Genomic DNA, 18,471 nt, shown 5'->3' with positions numbered 1-18,471 from the left:
TCATAAATTGGTTGAGGCACTTCTCTCTCTACATTCGTGTCATGTTTTAACTGTTCTCCCTGTGTGCTCATTCAGGCCACGTTGGAGCGCTCCGAGACAGACACCAGGCAGCGTCTGAACGCCCAGATAGAGAAGCAGGAGAGGGAGATCAGCCAGCTGCAGAAGAGACTGGAGCACGAGGTGGAGCAACGCCACCTGCTGAGCAGAAACCAAGATGTAAGTCCAACCAACAATCATCCCAAGTCCAACTATAACCCCCTCTACCTGGATTCTATCACTCTTTCTCCTTTAATATAGCACTTATACTTTTTTCCCCAAGACTTGCTTCAATAAGGCAGAATTCAAGCATTTGGTCACATACCATACACAAAATCAACCCTTCCTCGCCTTTCCCCATCCAGTTGCAGCTGATGGATGCCAAGAGGCAGCTGGAGACTCAGACGGCCCTGCTCCAGAAGACCAGGGATCAGCTGAGTGCTGCCCAGCTGGAGGTGAGCTCTCTCCGGCTGCAGCAGGGCAGTGGAGAGGGTGGTCGTCTGTCCCTGAGCTCCCCGCCCACTCCCATGGGCATCAGAGGTAAGAGTACATACAACGTACAGAATCACATCAGGTTGACTGCCTTCTGAGACCTCATAGAATGTTTTGGAACCACCCATAGAAGTTCTTGTAGCCTGAATGTTGGAATGGCTCGAATGTGGATAGTACTCAGTTTTCTTCAATACAGCCACTTGCACAATTACTATTTTAAGAGCATTTAAATCCCAGTTTGCTATCCTGTCTTTAAATAGCTTCTGATATTTTTCAAATTTCCCAGCTAAATGTCAGACTTGCAGTCATGTCAGAAGCTAGCATATTCATCACTTATCAACAACAGCTGCACATTCCAATTAAACATCATGTTTTGAAGTTCACTTTCCTTGCTTTGTCTAACACTCATAAATCTATCAAATAAGTAGGGGGATGCACGATATATCGGTGAACATTTCGGAATCGGATGATATTAGCTAAAAATGCCAAAATCGGTATCGGCTCGATGTCTAGGTTTAACGCAGATGTGAAAAACGATGTCAAAGCTGACGCGAATACCTATATACCGTAGGTACATGACGTAATGGCGCCATGTAAAATTTTGCGCTACACGTGCAACGCAGCATTCCCAACCTAGCCCACAATGTCTGCTGTGGATCGAGCAGTCAACAAGTTGAGCAGTCATTTGAAAGGGTAAGAAAATTTCAGCGAGACAGCTCAAAGGCGAAATCCATTTAACGCCAAGGTAATTGAATTCATTGCCCTTGACAATCAACCGTTCTCTGTCGTGGGTAATGTTGGCTTTCACGACAGTAATTGCTTCATTGCTATTAGCTTCACAACATACTATGGAATGCTGTTTGGGTCTTTGCGTGTCAAAGACGCAAATAACACTATTTGATGTGTTTTAAATATGATTTTCGTTTGACACGTCAAAAACCAGTTCTATCTATTATAGAATGTGTGTTCTGAAATTGCATGTGCAAGCCAAGCCCCACCACTAATATCAGTAACACTGTCAAAGCTATATAAAAAAAGTCTGCAAACACCGGCTACAAACAATTTTTTTAAAGAATACCGCGTTTGTAATGAAGCATTATTTGTTTGACCGCAACTTCTGGGCTGGCTAGCTTTAGCTTGGTACAACCAGCCTGGAAAAACAATGACCAGTTGAAACTGCAGTCATTTTCGTTATTCTTAGCAATGATTTAGGAATCTTTTTAAGTATTGTTGTTTGCCTATTGAAATGTAACTTTGGTTCATGAAAATAAATAGCAAGCCAGCTACTTAACCCCGTTGCCCAAACATTATAAGCAGCCAGCTAGCTTCATCTGGCTAGTGAGGCTTGATCAGACCAAGTTATGTTTGTGAAGCTAGCCACAATAAGGATTTGGCATAATAGTATAATTGGCTGGTTACCTTCAAAATGAAAGTACCTCTTTGAAAGTGATGCAGAAGGTTACAATTGGTGGAATCATGCCATATTTAGACTAGATAATGTTAAACAAGGTTGGAATGTGAAGTCGCCTCCCCAGTCATCCTATTGTGTGTTGACATTCATATTTCACTGTACAGCTTTACCTAAGGATTGGGGATCAATGAAATGGGGTATCAGTCTACTCAATACCCAATATATTTTTTTACCAATGTCGTCCTCAGAGTTATCGACTCCAAAACGTCCACGCAGTATTGTTTTTCCTCAGGAATAGTGTTCAATAGACAGGTTGACAAGAAATGTGGCTTAATTCAGTGGTTTCAGTCCCACAATAAGAGCTATGATGCTAATGTTCTGTGTATCACTGAGTAGACTGGTACCCCATGTCATTGATCCACAATCTATAGGTAAGGCTGGACAGTGCATATATATATATATATATATATACACACATACACACACACACACTTATTTATTTATTTATTTATTTATTTAACTAGGCAAGTCCGTTAACCTCAGAGCTACCCCCCTACTTTTTTTCAATTTCCGTTTGAAGACATACCCAAATCTAACTGCCTGGAGCTCAGGCACAGAACCAAGGATATGCATATTCTTGGTACCATTTGAAGGAAAACACTCTGAAGTTGTGTAAATGTGAATTGAATGTATGAGAATACAACACAATAGATCTGGTTTAGATAATACAATGAAAAAAACTTTTTTTTTATTGTTCATTTTAAAGATGATACAACAAGACAAAACAAACATTCAGATAGGATGATTGGGACAATTTCAGTGAAAAACATAAGAGGGCAACAGTACTTGTGCAAAGTTTCAGAATGATAACTTCCAAAATGAGTGTGCGACATGACATTTATCATGAAGTCACCCAGGTGTCCCACACAAGTAGCCCAAATGTACCAAAGTGGCCAAATTGGTGAAGTTATACATTTGAATGGAATAACGATATACAAAATACCAAAATGGTATTCTAACACACACCCAAAAATTGGAGAAAAAACATGAAAAAAATATATATACACATTTACAAAATAACACTTTCAATATTTGGAAGACCCTCTGTCCTCTACACAATATTATGTTGCTGATGCCAGGTGCCATAGCACATCCATGCCTGCAGAAAATACATTTGGGCAGATGAACACCACTTGTGTCAGGAGCTGGATGAACCAGATTCAGTGGGGGATGGACACCTTGGCACTGGGGGCTCCCATTCGGAGTCAGTGTCACTGTGAAAGAAAATGTTCAGCTAGAATAGTTTCACATATGAGCCCTGTATCAACAGGTATAATAAACAGATATATATAGAGTACAGGGAACATATACACTGCTTATACATTGAATATACACTGTTCAAAAAAATAAAGGGAACACCAAAATAACACATCCTAGATCTGAATGAATGAAATATTCTTATTAAATACTTTCTTCTTTACATAGTTGAATGTGCTGACAATAAAATCACACACAAATTATCAATGGAAATCAGATTTATCAACCCATGGAGGTCTGGATTTGGAGTCACACTCAAAATTAAAGTGGAAAACTACACTACAGGCTGATCCAACTTTGATGTAATGTCCTTAAAACAAGTCAAAATTAGGCTCAGTAGTGTGTGTGTGTGTGTGTGTGGCCTCCACGTGCCTGTATGACCTCCCAACAACGCCTGGGCATGCTCCTGATGAGGTGGCGGATGGTCTCCTGAGGGATCTCCTCCCAGACCTGGACTAAAGCATCCGCCAACTCCTGGACAGTCTGTGGTGCAACGTGGCGTTGGTGGATGGAGCGAGACATGATGTCCCAGATGTGCTCAATTGGATTCAGGTCTGGGGAACGGGCGGGCCAGTCCATAGCATCAATGCCTTCCTCTTGCAGGAGCTGCTGACACACTCTAGCCACATGAGGTCTGGCATTGTCTTTCATTAGGAGGAACCCAGGGCCAACTGCACCAGCATATGGTCTCACAAAGGGGTCTGAGGATCTCATCTCGGTACCTAATGGCAGTCAGGCTACCTCTGGCGGGCACATGGAGGGCTGTGCGGCCCCCCCCAAAGAAATGCCACCCGACCCCACACCACAACTGACCCACCGCCAAACCGGACATGCTGGAGGATGTTGCAGGCAGCAGAACGTTCTCCACGGCATCTCCAGACTGTCACGTCTGTCACATGTGCTCAGTGTGAACCTGCTTTCGTCTGTGAAGAGCACAGGGCGCCAGTGGAGAATTTGCCAATCTTGGTGTTCTCTGGCAAATGAAAAACGTCCTGCACTGTGTTGGGCTGTAAACACAACCCCCACCTGTGGACGTCGGGCCCTCATACCACCCTCATGGAGTCTGTTTCTGACCGTTTGAGCAGACACATGCACATTTGTGGCCTGCTTGGGGTCATTTTGCAGGGCTCTGGCAGTGCTCCTCCTGCTCCTCCTTGCACACAGGCGGAGGTAGCGGTCCTGCTGCTTGGTTGTTGCCCTCCTACGGCCTCCTCCACGTCTCCTGATGTACTGGCCCGTCTCCTTGTAGCGCCTCCATGCTCTGAACACCACGCTGACAGACACAGCAAACCTTCTTGCCACATCTCGCATTGATGTGCCATCCTGGGTGAGCTGCACTACCTGAGCCACTTGTGTGGGTTGTAGACTCCATCTCATGCTACCACTAGAGTGAAAGCACCGCCAGCATTCAAAAGTGACCAAAACATCGGCCAGGAAGCATAGAAACTGAGAAGTGGTCTGTGGTCCCCACCTGCAGAACCACTCCTTTATTGCGGGTGTCTTGCTAATTGCCTATAATTTCCACCTGTTGTCTATTCCATTTGCACAACAGAATGTGAAATTTATTGTCAATCAGTGTTGCTTCCTAAGTGGACAGTTTGATTTCACAGAAGTGTGATTGACTTGGAGTTACATTGTTGTGTGTTCCCTTTATTGTTTTGAGCAGTGTATTATTATAGACCTGCTAAATCTATTGTCTCATTTATATTATGACATTTCAGCTAGATCTACTGTCTTTATGATATTACAACAGACAAGCTGTATCTACTGTCTCCATTTCACTTTGGCCATTGTTGTTCTGCCCTGCCCTCAACAGCCTCAAATAGGCTATTTCATTTCACAAATAATATTTTATATTATTAATTTCAAACAACGGCATTAGCATGAGAAGAACTTACCAGTCCAAAACAATGTCCTCTCCGTTCAAAAAATATTCCTCCATTTGGGAATCGCTAAATGAATCGTCCTCGATCAATTTCTTCTAAAATTGTGTGTACATCTGTATATCTAGACTTAGATTTAGCTTTTCCTGACTTAGTCGCCATACTGATTGATATATATATAAACAGCTGAATATGCGCTTTACCAAAACAATGCTGTGCGCAACATGCGTTGCTCCTTCCGGTATGAATCGTCAATGGCGAATGAACCTCTTTTACGCCGGAGTTTACTACATTGGTTGGTCTTCCAACACACAACCATTACATATAGCTCATTGGCTATCTACCCAGCTAGATTTCATGACGATCAGTGGTCATTGGGTTAAAATACAGTCAATCAACGAAACAGCGGTCATATCATTGGTGCACAATGATGTCATTACTTGTTGTCTTCAAATCGGTTTCTTTCAGTCAATACGTCCCGCAAAATGACCCATCAGATTTGGTTGTGTTACAAACAAACCAGTTGTTTGCAATGAAACCAAACATGATTGGAAAAGTCACGTTCTGTGTGTGTATTTACCTCGAATGTGTCGTCAAATGGAATGATACGGAATTCACGACACAAGCGGTTCACAAAATGTTTCGTGTTTATAAAAATTGATTTTATCAAACAAAAGACCATTCATTGTGTAACAATGAGCATTGGGATTGCAAACAGATGAAGATCGTCAAAGGTGAACTATTTATTTTATTGCAGTTCGTGAATTTGTTACGCCTGTGCTGGTTGAAGTAGTTGTTTTTTATGGAGTTCTATCCTCAGATAATCGCATCGTATTCTTTCACAGTAAATCCTTTTTTAAATCTGACAACGCAGTTGGATTAGCAAGATTCTAGGCTCTCGAAACATGTGAGACACTTGTAATTTTTAATATGACTATTAATGTAGCGATCACCGTATGTTGTCGAATTTCATCCCGCTACCGGGTTCCGTGCGCAGAGAGGTTAAGTACAAATTCTTATTTTCAATGATGGCCTAGGAACAGTGGGTTAACTGCCTTGTTCAGGGGCAGAACTACAGATTTTTACCTTGTCAGCTCGGGGTTTCGAGCTTGCAACCTTTCGGTTACTAGTCCAACGCTCCAACCACTAGGCTACCTGCCACCCCCAGTGCAATTCTAAAGTATAATACATCCGGTGTGATTTCAACAGATTTTTGTCATTGTCTTTTGTTGATTTTATATAACATTCCAACCTCGTTTAGCATGATCTGTTCAATTATGTCATAATTTTACTATTTGTATTCATTTGCATCACTGTCAATGACATACTTTTATTTTGAAGGCTAACCGCAAACTCCCCTGTTGTAGCTAATCCCTATTGTGGCTAGCTTCACATAGAGGAGTCGGACCACCATTAATCAAATAAGAACTGTCTTATAAATTAGGGTTATTTAAATGACACCTAGCTAGTTAGCTAGGATAGCTACTGAAACAGATTGTCGTTTTTGGGGAAGGACATTGTTTGCAGCTTTTTTTTTTTATGACCAGCACTGTAGGTGCGCGAGACATCATAGCATACATATCGATGAATCGTTGTGACTTTTGAAATACGAGTGATTGTGTAATAACTACCTAAAACATTAATGAATGTGTTAAATTGTGACGTGTTGTCATATTCAGGTCCTGATTAGTCAACAAGGTCTTTTTTTGACATGCAAAGACCCAAACGGCATTCCATAGAAATCCTGGTTGAGAATGAAACGACTGAACAAATGAATAACGAAACAACAAGTGAAAGAAATAAGTTTTGATTATGTTTTACTGGTAATGGGGACATGCGTACATGCCAACAAAATTACGTTTTGGTGTGTGTGTGTGTAACCTTTTATTTAACTAGGCAAGGCATTTAAGAACAAATTCTTATTTACAGTGACTGCCTACCCCGGCCAAACCCAGACGACGCTGGGCCAATTGTGCGCCGTCTTATAGGACTCCCAATCTCAGTCGGATGTGATACAGCCTGGATTCGAACCAGGGACTGTAGTGATGCCTCTTGCACTGAGATGCAGTGCCTTGGACCGCTGCCTGTGTAACCTATCTAACTGTACTAGAATTATTTTAAAAGGCAGCTAAAATTGAAATATCGAGTATCGGGTTTTTTGGCAAGGAAAGTATCATATCGGCCAAAAATGTAATTTGGGTGCCTCACTACAAATAAGTTGTGGGTCAGAGTGCAGTTATTTAGTTTCCTATGAGAAACGTTTGTTAGCATGTTTGCTTATTAAAGCTGTGGGATTCCTAGTTTTCCATGTAGCTGTAGGTCAGTGTCTACAGCTATGCTGTCATTAGTTTGTCTTATGACATTTTATAGGAAATGTAGTAACGGGCTAAATAAAACCCTGAAACAATGTGTTCTGGAGATGTACCATTAGCAGTGTTATTGATATTTTATTAAGGTTCTCGTTCTATGCTGACCATGATAGCTGTGCTCTGTCTTGTGACACTTACCTCTCCTCACCTCATCTTCTCATCTTTCCCCCTCACTTCTTAACTCCCCACCCCTCAAGGTTTCCAGGTTTCAGAAGGGGACTCTGAGGATCTGCATGGCCGCCTGAAGCAGGCAGAGACACGGGCAGAGGAGCTGACAGAGCAGCTGAGGACAGCCACCTCCAGCATGGAGCTGTACAGAGCCATGGCCCAGAGCCTAGAGGAGTCCCTGGACAAGGAGATGCAGGTCAAGACTCCACCCTGGCCCCTAAGCCCTTAGTAGGATACTACCCTGGCCCCTAAGCCCTTAGTAGGATACTACCGTGGCCCCTAAGTAGGATACTCATGGATACCATTGTACTGTATGCTAGCATACCAGTAGACTTCCAGTTATTGCGCTAATGCTTGTTAGTATTGGCTCACAAAACTTTGACTTCTTCATAATGTATGCAGAGACGTAACAAAAAAACATGACCTTCCAACTTTAGTCCTCAAACCATATCCCTCATACCCTTATTCAGACCCCTATCGTAAACGGTACAGTCCTAAATCCCTCTGGCTCTCTCTCCCTCGTCTCTCTAGGTGACAGAGCAGGCTCGGTCTGCCATTGAGGAGCGTGTGAAGGAAGCCCAGGAGCAGCACCGTCAGTTGGAGAAAAAGCTCCTGGAGGCAGAGAAGGAGAAGCAGGGCCTGCAGGAGGAGAAGATGAAAGCCCTGGCCTCCGTGGAGCAGCAGGTATGATGCAGAGCGGACTATAGCTTAACATCTATTCCCTTACAGTCCTTTATTATGACTATTAAGGAAACATTTCCACACTGTAAAGCTCAAATGGTAGCTGATGCGTTCTGTATTATTTAACCACATCCAGTGTGCACGTAAGTGCTGGGTTCACACAATGCCGGGGTCCCCATTGTTCCACACATTTAATATCTAAATTCCTGTTTTCCTTATCCCTGTGTGTGTGTCAGGTGGCTGTGCTGAGGAGGAGTCTGAGCAGTGTGCAGGCGGACCACCAGGAGGCTCTACAGATGGCGGCGGTGGCAGCAGCCCAGGAACAGCAGGCCATGCTGGACAGCCAGGAGCAGGTGAGAGGGAGAAGTGGGCCGTGGCTAATTGGCCCTTATCTTGTTGCAGTGGTGTCCCAACCTTTCATATGGCATATCTGACAAAGCTATTTGCTACCTTGTTTTCCGCATGCTTGGTATAGAGCATTACCTAGCTTGATTGTCGCTAACCATGTAAACTGTGATACTGGTTCATACATCCATATAAACTACATTATGTATTGCATTCCAGCTAGATGGTCAGCTAAAGCTGGTCTATAATGCTGGTCTTCTCCCCCCTCCCAGGCAAAGCTGGCGTCAGAGGCACAAGATAAGTATGAGCGTGAGATGATGCTCCATGCTGCAGACGTGGAGTCCCTCCAGGCAGCCAAGGCCCAGGCCCTGCAGGCAGCCACGCTCAGACAGCAGCTGGAGGAGAGGGCCCAGAGAGCCTCTGCTCAGCTGCTGGAGGCCAGAGTCTCCTGGGAGGAACAGGAGAGGATCCTCAAGGTATGTATTTGCAGTTGATTGATTGCAATCAAAGGAGATTCTTATATTATGAATAATAGATATGGTGTTGGTGGCAAATGGTTAGAAGTGTAGATGGTGATAGTGTAAAATATATTTTTATACTTGTTGGAAGCTAGAGATTGTAAACTGCCACTCACTTTTGCAAGGGTTGTACAGTTTACATAGTTGGTGTACACCACAAGGCTGTAATGTGCATGAACTCTCTGTTAGGAGGAGATGTCTAAGGTGGTGTCTCGTTCTGAAGAGCTGCAGAGGCAGAACAGCCTCCTCCATGAACAGATTCAGACCATGAGCTGCAAGATGGCCGCCACCCTGCAGCGCCAGGCCAACGAGAGCCCTCTGAACATCTCCCTCACGGAGGAAGGCAAGTCTCAGGACCAGGTCCTTGAGATACTCAGGTAACCCCCCCCCCCCACACGCAATTACTTCACTCCTACAACACCCTTTTTTTCTCATCATAGCCTCTGTCCCCTCCCTGTCACGCTGCAGGTTTGTGCGCCGAGAGAAGGAGATAGCGGAGTCTCGATTTGAGGTGGCCCAAGGAGAGAGTCTTCGCCATAGGCTGAGAGTAGAGCACCTGGAGAGAGAGCTGAGAGAACTACAGGAGAGCCTTAGTGCTGAGAGAGAGCGAATGCAGGTGAGCTGGACACTATGGAAAGCCAATGATTTATGGCTTCATAGGCTAGTTACCTGGACCCAGGTTAAGCCTTTTCCTAGACTGAAATGCCCGTTCAATGGAGAGTGGAAAAACAGTTTTGTTCATAAATGAAGAGGGTATGGGTGAGAGAGCAGTTTACGATGATAATAGCTCAGTGCTGCTTATGATCTTTAACCCCTGACCCCAGGTGACAGCTAAGACCCTGGCTAAGCACGATGAGCTGATGAAGAAGACTGAGACCATGAGTGTCCTGATGGAGACCAACAAGATGCTGAGGGAGGAGAAGGAGAGGATGGAGCAGGAGCTCCAGCAGACACAGGCTAAAGTAAGACAGCAGGTTTACTTTCTCAGTGTCAAAGCACCAACCTTTGGTTATAATAACAAAACCCTATCTTAAGTCATTTTTCTCTGGAAACCTTGGGTGAATTTGGTCCTTGTTTTTTTTTTTTTTTTGGCTGTTTTAGGCAAGAGGCCAACTTTTTATTATTTTTTATTTGAAATGTTTGTTTTGATTGACATTTTCTTCATATCTCTCTCCCTGTCTGTCAGGTGCGTAAGCTGGAGTCAGACATAATGCCCATGCAGGAGTCCAACGCTGAACTGAGTGAGAAGAGCGGCATGCTGCAAGCAGAGAAAAGGATTCTGGAAGAGGACATCAAACGCTGGAAGGCCAGAACACAGGTTCGTGTTATTCCTTACACAATTTGTCCCAATCATATTATAACATACCCATGAAATATTACTCAATGACAGAAAACAAATACCCCCACCCCAAATAAAACAATAAAAACATTCTCAAAGTACGATTCCTTGTGACTCACAGTTTGTCTAAGGTCCAAAAGCCTGTTTATTGACTTTGGATTTGAAATGTAATGTGTTCTGTTTAACTCCTGTGTGTCCCTTTAGCACCTGGTGAGCCAGCAGAAGGACACAGACCCAGAGGAGTACAAGCGTCTCCACTCTGAGAAGGAGGCTCACCTCAAACGCATCCAGCAGCTCACTGAGGAGACGGGCAGACTCAAGGCTGAGGTGGCCAGGTGAGAGTTAGCCTAGGCTGTAATATAAACAGAATATATAGCCTGGAATCCAAAACTGAATACCGCTCAGTTTGACTTTTCTGTTATTACATGGTACCAAGGACAGCAAGGAAGCTGAATTCAATGAGGAACCTATTTTGTAAAAACACCATGCTACACAATGAATTGGCAAACAACGCAAGACATAAAAAGTGAGAATCTGCTGATTGTACTATAAAAAGTATTTTGGGATGTTTTATATTAATGTATGATCTCCCTGTAGGAGTGGTGGCTCGGTGACGTCCCTCCAGAGCCAGGTGCAGATGCTGCGTGAGGGTCTGGGGAAGGTGAGCTCTGACAGGGATGCTCTGAGGAGGAGTATGGAGGCCAAGAACCTGGACATCCAGGAGAAGTTCCGCACCATCACTCAGGTCAAGAAGATCGGACGCCGCTACAAGACACAGTATGAGGAGCTCAAGGTGGAGCACGACAAGGTCAGTTGGTGAAACACCTGGTACCTGTTCTGGTTTTGTACAGGGCAAAGTTTAAAAATATATATAAATTGATTTGTAACTAAGCTGTTTCATGAAACCCAGCCTTGAATTCACTCAGACTCCCAAGATTCAAGAACAAGATACATCTCAATTGTTTTCTCATTAAACTAATAATACCCTTACTCATGTTGTCACTGAATAACAAATGTGTTGGTCCAGGTGGGATCAAGTTGAACACTCAATGTCTAACCTGATGTCCTTGATTTAAATAGACATTCTCAGTGTGTGAATCCTGCCGTAATGTATTCAGCGTTGGACTGATCTCCTCTCCAGATGGTGTTTGAGGCAGCGTCCACCCCAGCCCAGGAGCAGGAGGCCCAGCAGGCCTCAGCCCAGGAGCTCCAGGGTCTGAAGGACTCCCTGGGACAGGCTGAGACCCGGACCAAAGACCTGGAGGGACAGCTGGACAACCTCAACAAGGTCAGAGCAGTGTTTCCCCTATACTTTTTTCCCAGGCAACATCCAGGATGACTTTCACCAAAATTGTAAATGCCTATTGGGCAGAGGGTTAAGATAAACACTGGCTCAGAAAGGGTGGTAAAGGTACCCGGTTGTATGAAACCATATTACCAACACAGACCTTGGTGTGTTCCCCTCAGGTGGTGGGTGAGCGTGAGGCGGAGGTGCGCGGGTCGCAGGAGCAGGCCACCAGGCTGCAGACAGAGCTGACCAGGCTGAGACAGGAGCTGCAGGAGAAGGCCTCCCAGGAGGACACCCTCAGACAGCAGATGGCTGAGAAGGAGGAGAAGACCAGGAAGGCCTTTGTCGGGGCCAAGCAGAGGATCAACCAGCTTATGGGTAAGAGGCCAGGCCAGACAAACCTGACTGTGGCTCAAGCTTGAGTGTGGCTGAGGTTTGCATCGAAGTATACAGTTGCGGCCAAATATTTTGCCACACTTGCACTTTTCTTAAATTATTCAATTTTTCTTCTAAAATAAGTTGAAATTGAAAATACTTTTGGTCTCCACACCTTGTTATTGTATCTTCAGCATTGCATAACCAATTTTATTTTTGTGAAATGAAGTTTAGAGTTTTTATTTAGTCCATTCCAGTTGTCTTTATTTTTTAAGTAATTGGCACCCTGGAGCTAGTACTTGGTTGCACAGCCTTTGGGCAAGATTACTGCTAGCAATTTGGCCCACTCTTCAGAAGCAAACTGCTATAATTCTTACAGTTTTTAGAGGTGCCCTACATCAACTGCTGTTTTCTTTAAAGTATTAGTTTCGGTATTACACTTACGGGATATTCCCCCAGCGTATTCGTCAGCAGCCTTTATTACACTACGCCAGCCATTATTGGCTGGATGTCGAGACGACGTGTGAGTCTGGGAAGGGTGTCCCTCCTACCCTACAAAGAGTCCAACCCAGTACCTGAGTCATTCAAACACCTCTTCTCACTTTTCATCAGAAAGCTTACCTCGACACGACGACTGCGTTTTCCAGAACTAGCTAAACTGTTTACAGACGTGAGCTTACAACTCGCGCACCGTGTGCTATTATCAGGACTGAGCGGTAGTGACAATTTTCCTTCACCATAGTTAGAGGAAAATTATTTGAGGGAGGAATGGGTACAGCTGTGACACGGGTAACTCATTTACGACCAAGTTAGCTGTATCCAAACAGTGACTATATCAAATATCAAGATGTTTTGGAGTGCAATGTTCAACCCAGTGTCCAAAAACGTGGTCTTTGTCAAAGGTTGTGCGTCAAATCAAATAACATTTTATTGGTCGCATACAATTATTTAGCAGATGATATTGCGGGTGTAGCAAAATGCTACAGTGCAGTAGTGTCTAACAATACACAATCTAAAGAATGGAATTAAGAAATATATAAATATTTGAATGAAAAATGTCGGAGTGGCATTGGCTAGAATACAGTATATTCAAATGAAATTAGAGAAACCGTATGTAAACGTTATTCAAGTGACCAGTGTTCCATGTCTATGTGCATGGGGCAGCAGCCTCTAAGGTGCAGGGTTGAGTAACTGGGTGGTAGCCGGCTAGCGACCATGACTAAGGGCAGTGTACTAGGTGGAGGCCAGCTAGTGATGGCTATTTAACAGTCTGATGGAAGCTGTTTTTCAGTCTCTTGGTCCCAGCTTTCATGCACCTGAACTGAACCCGCCTTCTGGATGATAGCTGGGTGAACAGGCCGTGGCTCGGGAGGTTTATGTCCTTGATGATCTATTTGGCCTTCCTGTGACATCTGATGATGTAGGTGTCCTGGAGGGCAGGCACTGTGCCCACGGTAATGTGTTTTGGCAGACCACACTACTCTCTGGAGAGCCCTGCGGTTGCAGGCGGTACAGTTGCCGTACCAGGCGTTGATACAGTCCGACAGGATGCTCTCAATGGTGCATCTGTAATAGTTTGGGGTGGTCTTAGGGGCCAAGCTGAATTTCTTCAGCCTTCCGAGGTTTAAGAGGCACAGTTGCTCCTTCACCACACGGTCTGTGTGGGTGGACCATTTCAGATGATCAATGATGTGTACGCAGAGGAACTTGAAGCTTTTCACCTTCTCCATTGTGGCCCTGTGGATGAGGGCATGTTCTCTGCGGTCTCCTGAAGTCCACGATCAGCTCCTTTAGTTTTGTTGAGGGAGAGGTTATTTTCCTGGCACCACTCTGCCAGGGATGATTGAGTTGGTGGTGTACATGGCCACTAGAGGTCGACCGATTGTGATTTTTCAACGCAGATACCGATTATTGGATGACCCAAAAAACCCGCTACCGATTTAATCGGCCGATTTTTAGAATGTATTTGTAATAATGACAATTACAACAATACTGAATGAACAACTCTTAACTTTATATAACACATCAATAAAATCAATTTAGCCTCAAATAAATAATGAAACATGTTCAATTTGGTTTAAATAATGCGAAAAGAAAGTTAAAAGTGCAATATGTGCCATGTAAGAAAGCTAACGTTTAAGTTCCTTGCTCAGAACATGAGAACATATGAAAGCTGGTGGTTCCTTTTAACATGAGTCTTCAATATTCCCAGGTAAGAAGTTTTTAGGTTGTAGTTATTATAGGACTATTTCTCTCTACCATTTTGTATTTCATATACCTTTGACTATTGAATGTTCTTATAGGCACTTTAGTATTGCCAGTGTAACAGTATAGCTTCCGACCCTCTCCTCGCTCCTACCTGGGCTTGAACCAGGAACACATCGACAACAGCCACCCTCGAAGCAGCGTTACCCATGCAGAGCAAGGGGAACAACTACTCCAAGTCTCAGAGCGAGTACCCCGCTAACTAGCTAGCCATTTCACACCACATCGTTACACCAGCCTAATCTCGGGAGTTGATAGGCTTGAATTCATAAACAGTAGAGCTGCTGGCAAATGCATGAATGTGCTGTTTGAATGAATGCTTACGAGCCTGCTGGTGTCTAACATCGCTCAGTCAGACTGCTCTATCAAATCATAGACTTAATTATAACATAATAACACACAGAAATTCGAGCCTTGGGTCATTAATATGGTTGAAACCCGGAAACCATCATCTCAAAAACAAAACATTTATTCTTTCAGTGAAATACGGAACCGTATATCGGAACCGTATATCTAACGGGTGGCATCCGCCGTGTACACTGCTCAAAAAAATAAAGGGAACAATAAAATAACACATCCTACATCTGAATGAATGAAGTATTCTTATTAAATACTTTTTTCTTTACATAGTTGAATGTGCTGACAACAATCACACAAATTATCAATGGAAATCAAATTTATCAACCCATGGAGGTCTGGATTTGGAGTCACACTCAAAATTAAAGTGGAAAACCACACTACAGGCTGATCCAACTTTGATGTAATGTCCTTAAAATAAGTAAAAATTAGGCTCAGTAGTGTGTGTGTGGCCTCCACGTGCCTATATGACCTCCCTACAACGCCTGGGCATGCTCCTGATGAGGTGGCTGATGGTCTCCTGAGGGATCTCCTCCCAGACCTGGACTAAAGCATCCGCCAACTCCTGGACAGTCTGTGGTGCAACGTGGCGTTGGTGGATGGAGCGAGACATGATGTCCCAGATGTGCTCAATTGGATTCAGGCGAGCACATGGAGGGCTGTGCGCCCCCCCCCCCAAAGAAATGCCACCCCACACCACGACTGACCCACCGCCAAACCGGTCATGCTGGAGGATGTTGCAGGCAGCAGAAAGTTCTCCACGGCGTCTCCAGACTGTCACATCTGTCACGTGCTCAGTGTGAACCTGCTTTCATCTGTGAAGAGCACAGGGCGCCAGTGGCGAATTTGCCAATCTTGGTGTTCTCTGGCAAATGCCAAACGTCCTGCACGGTGTTTGGCTGTAAGCACAACCCCCACCTGTGGACGTCGGGCCCTCATACCACCCTCATAGAGTCTGTTTCTGACCGTTTGAGTAGACACATGCACATTTGTGGCCTGCTGGAGGTCATTTTGCAGGGCTCTGGCATTGCTCCTCCTGCTCCTCCTTGCACACAGGCGGAGGTAGCGGTCCTGCTGCTTGGTTGTTGCCCTCCTACGGCCTCCTCCACGTCTCCTGATGTACTGGCCTGTCTCCTGGTAGCGCCTCCATGCTCTGGACACTACGCTGACAGACACAGCAAACCTTCTTGCCACAGCTCGCATTGATGTGCCATCCTGGATGAGCTGCACTACCTGAGCCACTTGTGTGGGTTGTAGACTCCGTCTCATGCTACCACTAGAGTGAAAGCACCGCCAGCATTCAAAGGTGACCAAAACATCGGCCAGGAAGCATAGAAACTGAGAAGTGGTCTGTGGTCCCCACCTGCAGAACCACTCCTTTATTGCGGGTGTCTTGCTAATTGCCTATAATTTCCACCTGTTGTCTATTCCATTTGCACAACAGAATGTGAAATTTATTGTCAATCAGTGTTGCTTCCTAAGTGGACAGTTTGATTTCACAGAAGTGTGATTGACTTGGAGTTACATTGTGTTGTTTAAGTGTTCCCTTTTTATTTTTTTGAGCAGTGTACAAGGGGTACCGGTATCGAATAGTTTGCCTAATTTCAGTTTGACAAAACAAGCAATGTATTGTGTAGAGAATCATTGTCACATCTAAACTGCTGTGAAATATCACCTTTTTTTTTTCTCTCTCAATTTTTTTGAATCTGGTGTACAAAAGTAAAACTTAAGAACAAGAAGCATAGAAATAGTGTACACTCACATTTCTGTGAATTTGGTCGGGTCACACAAAAAGTTACATATTGCAGCTTTAAGAAAAGTGCAAGGGTGGGTGCAAATATATTTGTCCGCAACGGTATGTGAATGCTGATCTCTGATATTTTCTGTCATGAGATGTTAGCAAAAAAAGGGGGGGACCTTTTGACCCTATCCCATCCTCCTCCCCAGGCTCCAAGGACCAGCTGCAGAAGGAAAATGAGGAGCTGAAACAGCAGAGGGAGGAGCTGGAGGTTAGAGTCAGTGCTCTGAAGTCCCAATACGAGGGCCGTCTGAGCCGCCAGGAGAGGGAGCTGCGGGACCTGAGGGAACAGCAGGAGAGACACGGAGAGCAAAGGGATGAGCCTCTTGAACAGGGTCCCAGCAAGGTGAGAGATGGAGGCATAGATTTCAATAGAGCACTTGTGCTTTCTACCTGACTAGCCTGGATTGCTTTTAATTTTTCCTCTCCTACCTATAGGCTCAGGAACAGCAGAGGACCACAGAGCAGCGAGGACCACTGAAGACCACCCAAGCTGCAGACCGGGGCAGGTAAAGTATTCACACACACTCTCTCTCCCCCGCAAACACACTCACTACACTTGGGTAACTTGTGCAATGACGTTTTCATCTGTATTTCCCCCATAGCACCAGTACCTCTGAGCCCCCTACTGCCAACATCAAGCCTACCCCTCTGGGTGCTCAAGGCCCCAGCAAGCCCCCTGCCATCCCAGGGAACAAGCCCACCCCCGGGCAAGCATCAGGCCCATGATCACCCCCGCCACCGTGCCCACCCCCACCCCTACTGCCACCGTCATGCCAACCACACAGGTGGAGAACCAGGAAGGTGAGTTCTGTGGAACCAATATCACTGTTGGTGTGATGTGAATGTTATAGCATTATTATTTGAGTATGGGTCTTTTTTAAAGCGCAGGATGGCTGTTTGTGAAGTGTTTTGGTAGTTGAAGTGCACTTTATTACTTGAATCAGATGAGATCAATGGGGGAACGAGCACATTTCAGACGGAAGGATCGGGAATCAGACCGCAGACATGGTATTTCCATCTCTGAACAGTATTGACCCTGTCACCTGTGACCCCTCCAGCCATGCAGTCATCCGAGGGCCCGCCTGAGCATGTGACTGTTTACGGCAGTGCCAGCGGTTCAGTACGGTCAACCAGCCCCAACGTTCAGACCACCAACCCAATGCTGGTGGTCCAGCAGACCCAGACCCAGACCACAGCCTTCGTCCAGCCAACACAGCAACAGAGCCTGCCCCACACTGAACCAGCCAATCAGGAGCAGCCCCCGGCCCCAGTAATGGAAGCGGCACCCAGTTCGCAAATGGAGAGGCCGTCGACGTCAACAGCCGTGTTTGGGACAGGTGAGTGTCTTGATTAAATCTAACCAGGAGTTTCTATAGATTTGGGTTATAGTAGTGTTGTCTAACTAAGCTTAAGGGTTGACAATGAGTGAAGTTCTCACTGCATTACCACTGGTCCTCTAATATTGAATGAACAGCATATCTACCAAGTTAAGCTAGAATTGTGTATTTTTCAATTCTCCAGTTTCAGCCACGCCAGGAACATCTTCCATGTCCAAGAGACCTCGTGAGGAGGAGCAGGACAGCCCTTATGGGCCTGACACAGACACCCCCCAGGAGGACCCCTCTGAACCCCCCATCCCCAAGAAGCTACGCATCATCCAGAGAGTCGACCCAGAGGAGCCAGAGGCCCAGGAGGAGGTGCTGGCTGAGGGCAGTGCAGAGGGACTGGTGCCTGGAGAGAGCCAGGAAGCCCCAGAGACCAGCCAGGTATGTGTGTACTACCCATTCTCTCGAGAGGCTGATGTGGTCTTTCAGTCTGGTTTGTGT

General features: G+C 45.1%; 1 protein-coding gene across 1 annotated transcript in view; it reads left to right on the top strand.

Annotated features, from left to right (window-relative positions):
• LOC112251222 (nucleoprotein TPR-like) overlaps nucleotides 1-18,471 on the top strand; it is a 39,187-nt gene that overhangs the window by 11,228 nt on the left and 9,488 nt on the right. The window contains 20 exon segments of the mRNA XM_042322261.1: nucleotides 76-216; nucleotides 402-576; nucleotides 7,706-7,872; nucleotides 8,208-8,360; nucleotides 8,594-8,710; nucleotides 8,975-9,178; nucleotides 9,410-9,597; nucleotides 9,689-9,836; nucleotides 10,045-10,182; nucleotides 10,407-10,538; nucleotides 10,764-10,894; nucleotides 11,157-11,367; nucleotides 11,701-11,847; nucleotides 12,027-12,225; nucleotides 16,792-16,988; nucleotides 17,081-17,151; nucleotides 17,248-17,342; nucleotides 17,345-17,446; nucleotides 17,704-17,982; nucleotides 18,167-18,411. Coding sequence (XP_042178195.1) covers nucleotides 76-216; nucleotides 402-576; nucleotides 7,706-7,872; nucleotides 8,208-8,360; nucleotides 8,594-8,710; nucleotides 8,975-9,178; nucleotides 9,410-9,597; nucleotides 9,689-9,836; nucleotides 10,045-10,182; nucleotides 10,407-10,538; nucleotides 10,764-10,894; nucleotides 11,157-11,367; nucleotides 11,701-11,847; nucleotides 12,027-12,225; nucleotides 16,792-16,988; nucleotides 17,081-17,151; nucleotides 17,248-17,342; nucleotides 17,345-17,446; nucleotides 17,704-17,982; nucleotides 18,167-18,411 — 3,240 coding nt within the window.

Source organism: Oncorhynchus tshawytscha, linkage group LG05, assembly GCF_018296145.1.
Source record: "Oncorhynchus tshawytscha isolate Ot180627B linkage group LG05, Otsh_v2.0, whole genome shotgun sequence".
Lineage (NCBI taxonomy): Eukaryota > Metazoa > Chordata > Actinopteri > Salmoniformes > Salmonidae > Oncorhynchus > Oncorhynchus tshawytscha.
Note: the sequence above shows the minus strand (reverse complement) of the source record. Positions and strands in the feature narration are given on the sequence as shown.